Source organism: Lepus europaeus, chromosome 7, assembly GCF_033115175.1.
Source record: "Lepus europaeus isolate LE1 chromosome 7, mLepTim1.pri, whole genome shotgun sequence".
NCBI classification, from domain to species: Eukaryota; Metazoa; Chordata; class Mammalia; order Lagomorpha; family Leporidae; genus Lepus; species Lepus europaeus.
The window spans coordinates 43,213,010-43,226,207 of record NC_084833.1 but is presented as its reverse complement, the minus strand read 5'-3'; the positions used below and the strand labels follow the sequence as shown (position 1 = coordinate 43,226,207).

The following is a 13,198-nucleotide window of genomic DNA, read 5'->3' as shown; positions in this document are numbered from 1 at the left end:
AGAATGCTGTTTAGGACATCTTCCATTCTATGAGTCTACTGTGTATCCTGCTTCCCATGTTGGATCATTCTCTCTTTTTTAATTCTATCAGTTAGTATTAGCAGACACTGGTCTTGTTTATGTGATCCTTTGACACTTAATCCTATCATTATGATCAATTATGAACTTAAACTGATTACTTTGACTAGTGAGATGGCATTGGTACATGCCAGCTTGATGGGATTGATTTGGAATCCCCTGGCATGTTTCTAGCTCTACCATTAGGAGTAAGTCTGAGTGAGCAAGTGCCGATCTGTACTGGTCGTCCCTCTCTTAGTCCCACTCTTATATTTAATAGGGTCCATTTTTCAGTTAAATTTAAACACCTAAGAATAATTATGTGTTAATTAAAGAGTTCAACCAATAATATTAAGTAGGAAAAAATTCTAAAAGGGATAGAGTTTTAAGTTGTTCCTTGACAGTTAGGACAAGGGCAGATCAAGTCATTGTTTCTCATAGTGTCCATTTCCCTTCTACAGGTTTCCTTTTAGGTGCTCAGTTAGTTGTCACAGATCAGAGAGAACCTATGATATTTGTCCCTTTGGGACTGGCTTAATTCACTCAGCATGATGTTTTCCAAATTCTTCCACCTTGTTGCAAATGACCGGATTTCTTTTTTTTAGTGCTGTATAGTATTCTATAGAGCACATATCCCATAATTTCTTTATCCAGTCTTCTGTTGATGGGCATTTGAGTTGATTCCATGTCTTAGCTATTGTGAATTGAGCTGCAATAAACATTGAGGTGAAGAGAGCTCTTTTATTTGCCAATTTAATTTCCTTTGGGTAAATTCCAAGGAGTGGGATGGCTGGGTCATGTGGAAGGACTATATTCAGGTTTCTGAGGAATCTAAAAATTTCTTCCATGGTGGCTTTACCAGTTTGTATTCCCACCAACAGTGTATTAGTGTCACCTTTTCCCCACATCCTCACTAGCACCTGCTGTTTGTTGATTTCTATATATAAGCCATTCTAACCCGGTGAGGTGAAACTTGTGGTTTTGATTTTCATTTCCCTGATTGCTAGGGATCTTGAACATTTTTTCATGTGTCTGTTGGCCATATGGATTTCCTCTTTTGAAAAATGTCTAGGGCAGTTCCAGCTGTTGCCAGTTCCAGCCAACTGGGGAGTAAACCATCGGGAGGAAGTCCTTTCTCTCTCTTTTTTTTTAACTTTTATTTAATGAATATAAATTTCCAAAGTACAGCTTATGGATTACAATGGCTTCCGCCCCATAACTTCCCTCCCACCCACAACCCTCCCCTTTCCCACTCCCTCTCCCCTTCCATTCACATTAAGATTCATTTTCAATTCTCTTTATATACAGAAGGTCAGTTTAGTATATATTAAGTAAAGATTTCAACAGTTTGCCCTCACATAGCAACACAAAGTGAAAAATACTGTTGGAGTACTAGTTATAGCATTAAATCACAATGTACAGCACATTAAGGACAGAGATCCTACATGATATTTTTTAAAAATTGATTAATTTTCTATGCAATTTCCAATTTAAAACCAAGTGTTTTTTTTTTCATTTTCGATTATCTTTATATACCGAAGATCGATTCAGTATATACTAAGTAAAGATTTCATCAGTTTGTACCCACACAGAAACACAAAGTGTAGAAATACTGTTTCAGTACTAGTTATAGCATTACTTCACATTGGATAACAGATTAAGGATAGATCCCACATGGGATGTAAGTACACAGTGACTCCTGTTGTTGACATAACAATTTGACACTCCTATTCATGGCATCAGTAATCTCCCTAGGCTCTAGTCATGAGTTGCCAAGGTTATGGAAGCCTTTAGGGTTCGCCAACTTCGATCTTATTCCGACAGGGTCATAGTCAAAGTGGAAGTTCTCTCCTCCCTTCAGAGAAAGGTACCTCCTTCTTTAATGGCCTCATTCTTTCCACTGGGATCTCAATCGCAGATCTTTCATATAGGTCTTTTTTTTTTTTTCCAGAGTGTCTTGTCTTTCCATGCCTAAAATACTCTCATGGGCTCTTCAGCCAGATCCGAATGCCTTAAGGAAGTCCTCTCTCTCTCTCTGCCTCTCCTCTCTCTGTGTAACTCTGACTCTCAAGTAAAAAATAAATAAATCTTTTTTTAAAAAAAGAAATGTCTATTTAGGTCCATGGCCCATCTCTTAAGTGGATTGTTTGTTTTGTTGTTGTGGAGTTTCTTGATCTCTTTTTAGATTCTGTTATTAATCCTTTATCTGTTGCATAATTTGCACATATTTTTCCCCACTCTGTCCATTGCCTCTTCACATTGCTGATTATTTCTTTTGCAGTGAAGAAACTTCTCAATTTGATATAATCCCAGTTGTTAATTCTGGCTTTGACAGCCTGTGCCTCTGGGGTCTTTTCCAAGAAGTCTTTGCCTGTGCCTTTATCTTGAAGGGTTTTCCAATGTTCTCTAATAATTTGATGGTATCGGGTCATAGATTTAGATCTTTAATCCATGTTGAGTGTATTTTTGTGTAAGGTGTAAGATAGGGGTCTTGCTTCATGCTTCTGCACATGGGAATCTAGTTTTTCTAGCACCATTTGTTGAATAGACTCTCCTTGCTCCAGGAATTGGTTTTAGATCCTTGATGAAATATAAGTCGGCTGTAGATGTTTGGATTGATTTCTGGTGTTTCTGTTCTGTTCCACTGTTCTATCCATCTGTTTCTGTACCAGTACCATGCTGTTTTGATTGCAACTGTCCTGTAGTATGTCCTGAAATCTGGTATTGTGATGCCTCCAGCTTTGTGTTTGTTGTACAAAATTGCTTTAGGTATTCAAGGTCTCCTGTGCCTCCATATGAATTTCCGCATTATTTTTTCCAGATCTGAGAAGAATGTCTTTGGTATTTTGATTGTTATCACATTCAATCTATAAATTGCTTTTGGGAGAATGGACATTTTGATGATATTGATTCTTCCAATCCATGATAATGGAAGATTTTTCCATTTTTTGGTATCCTCTTCTATTTCTTTCTTTAATGTTTTGTAATTCTCACTGTAGAACTCTTTAACATCGTTGGGTAAGTTTATTCCAAAGTATTTGATTGTTTTTGTAGCTATGTGAATGGGATTGATCTTAGTTCTTTCTCAGCTGAGGGATTGTCTGTGTATACAAAGGCTGTTGATTTTTATGTATTGATTTTATACCCTACTACTTTTCCAAACTCTTCTATGAGTTCCAATAGTCTCTTATAGTGTACTTTAGATCCCCTAAAGGATCATATCATCTGTAAAGAGGGATAGTTTGACTTCTTCCTTTCCAATTTGTATCCCTTTAATATCTTTTTTTCTTGCTAATGGCTCTGGCTTAAAAATCCAGAACTATATTGATTAGCAGTGGTGAGAGTGGGCATCCCTGTCTGGTACCAGATCTCAGTGGAAATGCTTCCAACTTTTCCACATTCAATAGGATGCTGGCCATGGGTTTTTCATAAATTGCATTGATTGTGTTGTAGAATGTTCCTTCTATACTCAATTTGCTTAGAGTTTTCATCATGAAAGGGTGTTGTGTTTTATCAAATTCTTTCTCTGCATCTATTGAGATAATCATATGGTTTTTCTTCTGCAGTCTGTTAATGTGGTGTATCACATTGATTGATTTGCAAACATTGAATCATCCCTGCATACCAGGGATAAATCCCACTTGGTCTGGGTGGATGATCTTTCTGATGTGTTGTTGCATTCTATTGGCCAGAATTTTATTGAGGATTTTGTGTCTATGTTCATCAGGGAAATTTGTCTGTAATTATCTTTCTCTGCTGCATCCTTTTCAAGTTTAGGTTAAGGTGATGCTTCATAGAAAGCATTTTGGAGGATTCCCTCTCTTTAAATTGTTCTGAATAGTTAGAGAAGAATTGGAATTAGTTCTCCTTTAAATGTCTGGCAGAATTCAGCATTGAAGCCCCTGATCCTGGGCTTTTCTTTGTTGAGAGGGCCTTTAACATTATTTATTTATTTTTTTTGCATGCAGAGTTACACAGTGAGAGAGAGAGAGAGAGAGAGAGAGAGAGAGAGAGAGAAAGGTCTTCCTTCCATTGGTTCACCCTCCCAAATGGCCACTACAGCTGGCGCGCTGCGGCCGGCTCACTGCACCGATGGAAGACAGGAGCCAGGTGCTTCCTCTTCATCTCCCATATGGGTGCAGGGCCCATGCACTTGAGCCGTGATCCACTGCCTTCCAGGGTCAATAGAGAGCTGTACTGGAAGAGAAGCAGCTGGGACAGAATCCGGCGCCCGAACCTGGACTATAACCTGGGGTGCAGGCGCTGCAGGTGGAGGACTAGCCAAATGAGCCACTGCGCTGGCCAGGATGGCCTTTATTACTGATTCAATTTATGTCTCAATTATGGGTCTGTTTAGGTCTTTGTCTTCATAGTTAACTTTAGGTATATTGTATTTGTCCAGTAATCTATACATATCTGATAGATTTCCCTGTTTGCTGGCATACAACTCTTTGTAGTAATTTCTGATGACTCTTTATTTCTGTGGTATTTGTTGTTACATTCCCTTTTTCATCTCTCATTTTATTCATTTAGTACTTCCCTCTCCTTTTTTTAGTTAGTTGTGCCCATGGAGTGTCAACTTTGTTTATTTTTTCAAAAAACTCGCTCTTTGTTTGGCTGATCTTTTGTAATGTTTTTTTTTTCATATTCAATTCTGTTGATTTCTTCTCTAATTATAATTATTTCTCTCCTCCTACTAGTTTTGCATCTGGTTTGCTGCAGCTTTTCTAGATCCTTGAGATGCATTGGTAGCTCATTTATTTGGTGCCTTTCCAGTTTCTTGATGTAGGCACCTATTGCTATAAACTTTCCCTTTAACACTGCTTTTGCTGTATTCCATATGTTTTGATATGTTGTGTTGTTATCTTCCTTTGCTTCCAGAAAGTTTTTGATTTCTCTTTTGGTTTCTTCTGTGACCCAGTGTTCATTCAGGAGCATGTTGTTCCATCTCCATGTGTTTGCACGTGCTCTAGGGATTCCTGAGTTGCTAATTTCCAGCTTCATTCCATTGTCATCTTAGAAACTGCATGGTATGATTTCGATTCTTTGGACTTAGCTGAGACTTGCTTTATGGCCTAGTCAGTCCTAGAGTAGGATCCATGCACTGCTGAGAAGAACGTGTATTCTTCAAGTGTAGATATTTGTCAGATCCATTTGGTCTATAGTGTCAATTAAATCTGCTGTTTCGTTGCTGATTTTCTGTCTAGTTGATCTGTCCTTTGCTGAAAGTGGAGTATTGAAGTCCACCAATGATATTGTATTGGAGTCTAAGTCTCCCTTTAAGGTCTTTAGCATATCTTTTAAATAACCCAGTGCCCTATTATTATGTCCATACAGGTTTATTATAGTTACATCTTCCTGTTGAATTGATCCTTTAATCATTACATAGTGCCCTTCCTTGTCTCAACAGTTTTAGTGTTATAGTTTATTTTTTCTGATATTAAGATGGCCATGCCAGCTCTTTTTTGGTTTCTGTTAGCGTGGAATATCTTTTTTCCAACCTTTCACTTTCAGTCTGCATGCACCTTTGTAGGGAAGATGTGTTTCTTGTAGGCAGCAAATAGATGGGTTTTGTTCCTTAATCCATTCATCCAGTCTGTGTCTTTTAACTGGAGAGTTGAGGCCATTTATATCCAACATGACTATTGATAAGTAGTGACTTTTCCCTGACATTTTTCCAAAGATATTTATAATATATGCTTTGAACTTCCTGTGATCTTTTACTGCGAGATTTTCTTCCTTTACCTTCTTTCATATGATGACCATGTTTCTGTGTGTAACACATCTTTAAGCATCTTTTGCAGGGCTGGATGAGTGGTGACAAATTCTTTCAATTTCTGTTTGCTATGAAAGGTCTTTATTTCACCTTCATTCACAAATGAAAGCTTTGCAGGATATAATATTCTGGGATGGCAGTTTTTTTCTCTTAGCACTTGGGCTGTATCTCGCCATTCCCTCCTATCCTGTAGGGTTTGATGAGAAGTATGCTGTGAGTCTCATTGGAGATCCTCTGAGAGTAATTTCTCTCTTGTACATTTTAGAATCTTTTCTTTATGTTTCATTGTGGTGAGGATCTCTTCTGGTCATGTTTAATGGGAGTTCTGTGTGCTTCCTGTACTTGGATGTCTTTTTGTTTCTCCAAAGATGGGAATTTTTCTGCTTGTATCTCTCTAGAAAGGCCTTCTAATCCTTTTTCTCTCTCAATGCCTTCAGGAACGTCTAGAACCTGAATGTTTGGTTTTTTAATAGTATCCTGTAGATTCCCAACCATATTTTTTAGATTTCTAATTTCCTCTTCTTTTCTTTGGTTTGACTGTATGCTTTCCTGTGCTCTGTTTTCTAAGTCCAATATTCTCTCTTCTGCCTCACTGATTATATTTTTAAGGTTTTCAACTGTGTTTTTTATTTGTTCTATTGAATTCCTCATTTCATTTTGATTCCTCCTTAAGATTTCATTTTCATGAGAGAGATTTTCTTTCATGTCCTGCATGGATTTTAGTATTTCATGCATTTGGGTTTTTTTTAATGATTCTTTTTATTTATTTATTTATTTGACAGATAGAGTGAGACAGTGAGAGAGAGATACAGAGAGAAAGGTCTTCTTTCCATTGGTTCACCCCCCAAATGGCTGCCATTACCAGAGCTATGCGGATCTGAAGCCAGGAGCCAGGTACTTCTTCCTGGTCTCTGACACAGGTGCAGGCACCCAAGCACTTGTGCCATCCTCCACTGCCTTCCTGGGCCACAGCAGAGAGTTGGAGTGGAAGGGGAGTTACAGAGACTAGAAGCCAGCGCCCTTATGTGATGCTGGCACCACAGGCAGAGTATTAACCAAGTGAGCCACAGTGCAGGCCCTCATGCATTTGTTTTTGATTACTTCTATGTATTATTATCATAAATTTTTTGAGTTCTATTTCTTTCATTTCTTCTATCTTGTTGTCTTCATAATCTTGTATTGAATTGTCATGTTATTTTGGGAGTGTCATGTTGTCTTCCTTGTTCTTGTTCCCTCAGTTGTTGCATTTGTTGTTTGGCATTTGTGGAGATACTCGTTATTTTCTTTTTTTTTCCCACTGTGGCTTCTTTTTTTGTTGTATTATGACTCTTAACATAAGGGGACTGTCCGCTTTCAGTGACTCTCTAGAGACTTGTGGTGGGTTTGGCCAGAGAGCTCTGTTCAGTTCTTCAGGGTTAAGGGTGTGCTTAAGGTGACACACCCAGGTTGGGTGTGGTAAGTCTCTCTCTCTCTCTCTCTCTTTTTAATCAGAACGGAAGTAATTCCACTCAGCTGAGCTCTTCTTCTCGATGGCAATCAGTGCCCGAGCACTAGCCCCAGTGGGAATAATATTTGTCTGCTCTGTACCAAGGCCTACACAAAGGATCTCTGCAGTCCTCAGTGTAAGCTCAGATCCTCCTGCAATGTCTCTCACTGAGTAGCCAAGGCCGCTCGAGTTTGTGGCATCTCCCACTGAGAGTACTCATATCTCAGCCACACTGTGAGTTCTCTCACACACTCGCAGTATTTTTTTTCCTTTTTTCATAGTCCCAGTTCATGAGCTCCACTCATTCACTAGGTCTTAGTCTCCAGATTTCTGAGGTATCTCCATGCTGTCTTTCACAGTGGTTACACCAGTTTACATTCCCACCAATGGTGGACCAAGGTGTCTCTTTCCCCAAATCCTCACCAGCTTCTACCATTTGTTAATTTCTGTTTCATGGCCATTCTAACTGGAGTGAGGCTAAACCTTATTGTTTTGATTTGCATTTCCTCAATTGCTAGTGATCCTGAGCATTTTCTCAAGTGTCTATTGGCCATGTGAATTTTCTCTATTGAAAAATGCCTATTGAAGTCTTTGGCCCATTTCTTAAATGGGTTGTATGTTTTATTTTGTTTTAAATTTCTTGAGCTCTTTATACATTCTGAGTATTAACCCTTTATTAGTTGTGTAGTTTGCAAATATTTTCTCCCATTCTGTTGGTTGCCTCTTCACTTTGCTGAGTGTTTCTTTTGCATTGTATAAGCTTCTTGATGGAATCCCATTTGTCAGTTTTGGCTTTGATTGGCTGTGCTGTGAGGTCTTTTCCAAGAAGCCTTGCATATCCCGATGTCTTGAAGAGTTTCTCCAATGTTCATTAATGAATTGATTGTATTGAGTTGTAGATTTAGTTCTTTGGTAAATTTTGAGTGGTATCCTATCACAGCCAGTTGGTATACATACACACAAAGGCTTCCATGGCTTCTGCTGGAGCCCAAAATGTCACCTCCCTTTTCCAGTTGGGTGCTGGCCACTTTTGTAGAGAGGATGGGGTAAGATAAATGTGCCCCTTTTACTTCTGCTGGGTCTGCAAGTACCTTAGGTGTCCAGGCCAGACTCACACCATGCTTTTCTGGCTATATCAATACAGGCTATCGCAGTTTGGTCTCACCTCCATCTCCAAGCTGCTGCCCCACTCTGACTCTTGGCTGCTTAGTTTGTTGTGTCTGATTTCATGCTGTGTGGCTGGACCTTCCACATAGGCCCATGGCATTCCTCTTCCCTCTGTAGAAACTCCATTTTTGTTTTCTCTGATTCTCCCATTACAGCGCACTTCCTACGCTATTTTTTGTTTGTTTGTTTTGCTGTTTATCCCTATCCTAGCACAGCACATTGTTCCCTTCTGCCATCTTGGAGTCTCATAAATTTCTCTTTCTATCTCTGTCTCTTTCTGTTTCTCCTTCATATACATACACACACACATGCACGCATATACATATATATTATATGTACCTATGCCCTTGTTTATGTAAGCATAAGTTTTAAGAATTTGGTTTCCTAAAAGTTTTGCTGAAAAAATTTCAATTAACTGAAAATACTTGCACATGTTTGAGATTTTGTAAAATTTTATTTCTTTTCCTTAATCATCTCAATAACAAATATTTCAGCAAGCTTTGTGTTCTTTTTTCCTCTTTTTACAATGCAGGACTCTGAAGATGGAAGGACTTACTTTGTCAAGATCCATGCTCCTTGGGAGGTATTAGTTACTTATGCTGAAGTATTGGGAATCAAAATGCCTATTAAGGAGAGTGATGTTCCCCGAAATGAGGACACTCCATTGACCTATATGCTTTCGGCTGTGAAACTTCCAGCAAGTGTGAAGTATCCTCATCCAGAATATTTCACTGCCCAGTTCAGCAGACATCGTCAAGAGCTCTTCCTCATTGATGATCCATCAACTTTCTTTCCATCCTCGGCAAGAAACAGAATTGTAGGTAGAGAAACCTTCGGGCACATTCCTTCAAATATTGTGTGTGTGTCTTTGTGTCCTTGTGTACATGTGTGTGTATGATACAATGTCTGCAAGGTGTTCCTTTGTAGATTATGAGCACTTCATGGTGTTGGGTGAGTTTGAAAGTTTGTTTGGACCCTAAAACCCATTATCATCCCTACCTCTCAAACTGTTTTTTAAAAATGAGTGGTTGACAGTGTGGATATAGTAAAGATACAGGGTTCATGCAATACTCAGAAAAGCACCTAATTTTGAGAAGCAGAAGACATTTATTTTGTACATTTTTAATGAAATAGTTCTATAATCATAGAGGTTACTTGTGAAATTCAGTATACAGTAAGGACAGTTTCAATCATTCCCAATAAAAGGGGAATAACTAAATTTTTATATGTGGATAGAGTTTGTGAAACCTGAGAAGTCTTTTCCCCTCTTTTAAAACCATTTTCAGTCTTTGAACCATTATTTCCTCTACATTTGTAGTTCTAGAATGTTTAACTTTCCCATTAAAAACTTGCCTCCTAAAGAATCATGGTTTCTGTGTGGCCATTTCTTTGTGTTTTGTGTTTAGACAGGAATAATATCTATTTCATTGATTACCCTGATAATTAAATAAGTCAAAAAATTGAAGGAGTTAAATTGTGCCAGGCATATAATAAGTGTTCAGTAAGTGTGAGATATTATCATTCTAATTGCTCTGACTTTAGATGAAAACTTTAGATTCTGTATTGCTTTTCACTTTCTATCTGCTGCTTATTAATATAGCCACTATGGGTCAGCGGTCATAGACCCCTCTCTCTTCCTGAGCAAGTTAAGAGGCAAAATTATATTTTTTCCCACATCTAAAATAAATGTTTCACTGGCAGGAGTACTAAAAATATAATTCCTAGAACATAGGATTTTATTAAAATATAAATGCACAAATGAAAAATACTGTCCCATTGCTTTCTAGGATTAAAAAGCAAAAGAAAAAAACCTACAAGGAAACCTTTAGGAAATAAAGAGCACATGACAGGGAACCAGAGAAGTTGTTTTGATTCATAATCCTGCTACTTTCTAAATAAGATAATTTCTCTTGAAATAAAGAAAATAATGTGGGTATTACTATGAAATGCAAATGAAAGCATGTATGTGAAGCACTCTGCAAATTTTAAGGTATTTTGGAGATACTTGGTACATTAAAAAGTTGCTAATACAAGGCAAGAAATTAGGAATTTGCTGGTAGCAAGAACCTGGTAGCAAGAAATTAGGAATTTGCTCAGTATTAGAAATGTCAGTATTTGTTTACTTTTACTTACTCTTTGTAAACAGTCAAATACCTTAGGGTAATTAGCAGCAAAGCACAATAATTTCTCCTCCTTCATGATGGAGTGATAAAAATCTTGCTCTGTTGAGGAAGTTATTTTAGAGATTTACATATTAAAAGCCCCTTCTTTCCTACCCTCCTCCCAAACACTGTAGTCTATGTATATACAAATCAAATAGTATTACAAGAACATCTCATATCAGGATAGAATTTCATACTTTTCAGAGCATCTTCAGAGCCATCATGACACTGGAAGCTCACAGTATATACTATATATTTTACTTATACATATGTGAGCATGTATGTCTGTATATCGAACATATAGATGCATATATGAAAGATATTTTTGTGTCATATCTTTTGTTGTGCACAAAGGCCAGACTTTCAAATATGAACCAAGCTATAGATTTATCCAGCTGTAAAGAGGGAGAAAGCTCATGCTTTCAGTAGGAGACTAAAATTTAACATATGGCCAAGAAATTTGTATATAAAAGAGGAACAGTAAAACACATCTGATCACTTGAATAACAAGACTCTGGACAGAGAACTGGTTCTTAGTTCACACTGAAGCTGAAGTTTCAGTCCACCTATAATGAACTATTTTCCATTGCACTAATAATGCCTTACATGTATTCATGTCATTATCTTTTCAGTCTAAATAGTATTTCACAGTTGGGTTTCACATTTTATGAGTGCACTCCTTCCAATATAGATGCTTTTTGATAGTTTTTTTTTTAAATTATTTTCAATTTGGGGCTTTTAACATATTCAGATGCTTCTAATTTCGTACATCCCAATATCTACAAATCATCTTATATGTTCTTATGACAAGCACTGTATTTGCACTGCCTAAAGCCAAACTTTTTAGCTCTTCTCTCTTGACTTTCACCATCAAAAAATAGACAAAGCCATCTCTCTCTTTTTCCCTCTCTCCCACCCTCTTTCAATCTGCGTCTGTGCCTGTGTCTGGATCTGTATATGTGTCTCTGTCTTTATCTCTGTCTCTGTCTCTCTTCATTCAAGCATCAGAAAGAAATCTAAAATTTCTTTATACTACCGATTTGTCTCAGCCATGTTCAATCCATCAGTAACTTCTATCAATGTAAATATCTAAATCCTAAATATCTCTTGAATCTGTATTCTTTCAGTTCCATCTCCACTATTAGCAAATTTTCCAAAAACTTATAGCCATCATTAGAGATCTACCACAATGTTTTTTTGATTAGTCGCCATACCTATTTTTTACTACCTCTAATATATGCGAATGACATATGCAAAATCTTCAAACCTCTTCTTTGCTTTGCTTTTTCCTTTCCTTTTTTTCTTTTCTTTCCTTTTTCCTTCCTTTTTCTCTCTCCCTTCCTTCTTCCCTCCCTCCCTTCTTTCCTTCCATCTCTCTTTCTCTCTCTTCTTCTTTATTTCTTTTTTTTTAGTATTTTTGCATAATTTTATTTCTTTTTTTTATTAAACTTTTATTTAATGAATATAAATTTCCAAAGTATAGCTCATGGGTTACAATGGCTTCCCCCCTCCCATAGCTTCCCTCCCGCCCGCAACCCTCCCTCCTCCCGCTCCCTCTCCCCTTCCATTCATGTAAAGATTCATTTTCAATTCTCTTTGTATACAGAAGATCAGTTTAGTATATATTAGGTAAAGATTTCAACATTTTGCCCATATAGCAACATCAAGTGAAAAAACTACCATTGGATTACTAATTATAGCATTAAATAGCAATGTACAGCACATTAAAGACAGAGATCCTACATAATTTTTTTTTTCAAATTAATTAATTTTCTATGCCATTTCCATTTTAACACCAGGTTGTTTTTTTTATTTTTTCATTTCCAATTCTCTTTATATACAGAAGATCACTTCAGTATATAATTAGAAAAGACCTCATCAGTCTGTGCCCACACAGAAACGCAAAGTATAAAAATACTGTTTCAGTACCAGTCATAGCATCACTTGGCTTTAGATGACACATTAGGGACTGATCCCACATGGGGTGTAAGTACACAGTGACTCCTGTTGCTGACTTAACAATTTGACACTCCTGTTCATGGCGTCAGTAATCTCCCTAGGCTCTAGTCATGAGTTGCCAGGGCTATGGAAGCCTTTAGAGTTTGCTGACTTTGATCTTATTCCGATAGGGTCATAGTCAAAGTGGAGGTTCTCTCCTCCCTTCGGAGAAGGGTACCTCCTTCTTTGATGGCCCCATTCTTTCCACTGGGATCTCACTCACAGAGATCATTCATTTAGGTCTTTTTTTTTTTTTTTTCCATGATATCTTGGCTTTCCATGCCTGCTATACTCTCATGGGCTCTTCAGCCAGATCTGAATGCCTTGAGGGCTGATTCTGAGGCCAGAGTGTTGTTTAGGACATCTGCCATCCTATGAGTCTGCTGTGTATCCCACTTCCCATGTTGGATCTTTCTCTCCCTTTTTGATTCTATCAGTTAGTATTAGCAGATACTTGTCTTGTTTGTGTGATCTCTTTGACTCTTAGACCTATCAGAGCTATCAATTGTGAGCTGAAATTGATCACTTGGACTAGTGCGATGGCATTGGTAC

The 13,198-nt window shown here is 37.6% G+C and overlaps 1 protein-coding gene across 1 annotated transcript in view; it reads left to right on the top strand.

Moving 5' to 3' along the window:
• The window catches only part of ANO5 (anoctamin 5), a 99,823-nt gene that overhangs the window by 16,165 nt on the left and 70,460 nt on the right, over positions 1-13,198 (top strand). Inside the window, exon 5 of the mRNA XM_062198068.1 lies at positions 9,019-9,303. Coding sequence (XP_062054052.1) covers positions 9,019-9,303 — 285 coding nt within the window. The remainder of the gene's footprint in view (positions 1-9,018; positions 9,304-13,198) is intronic.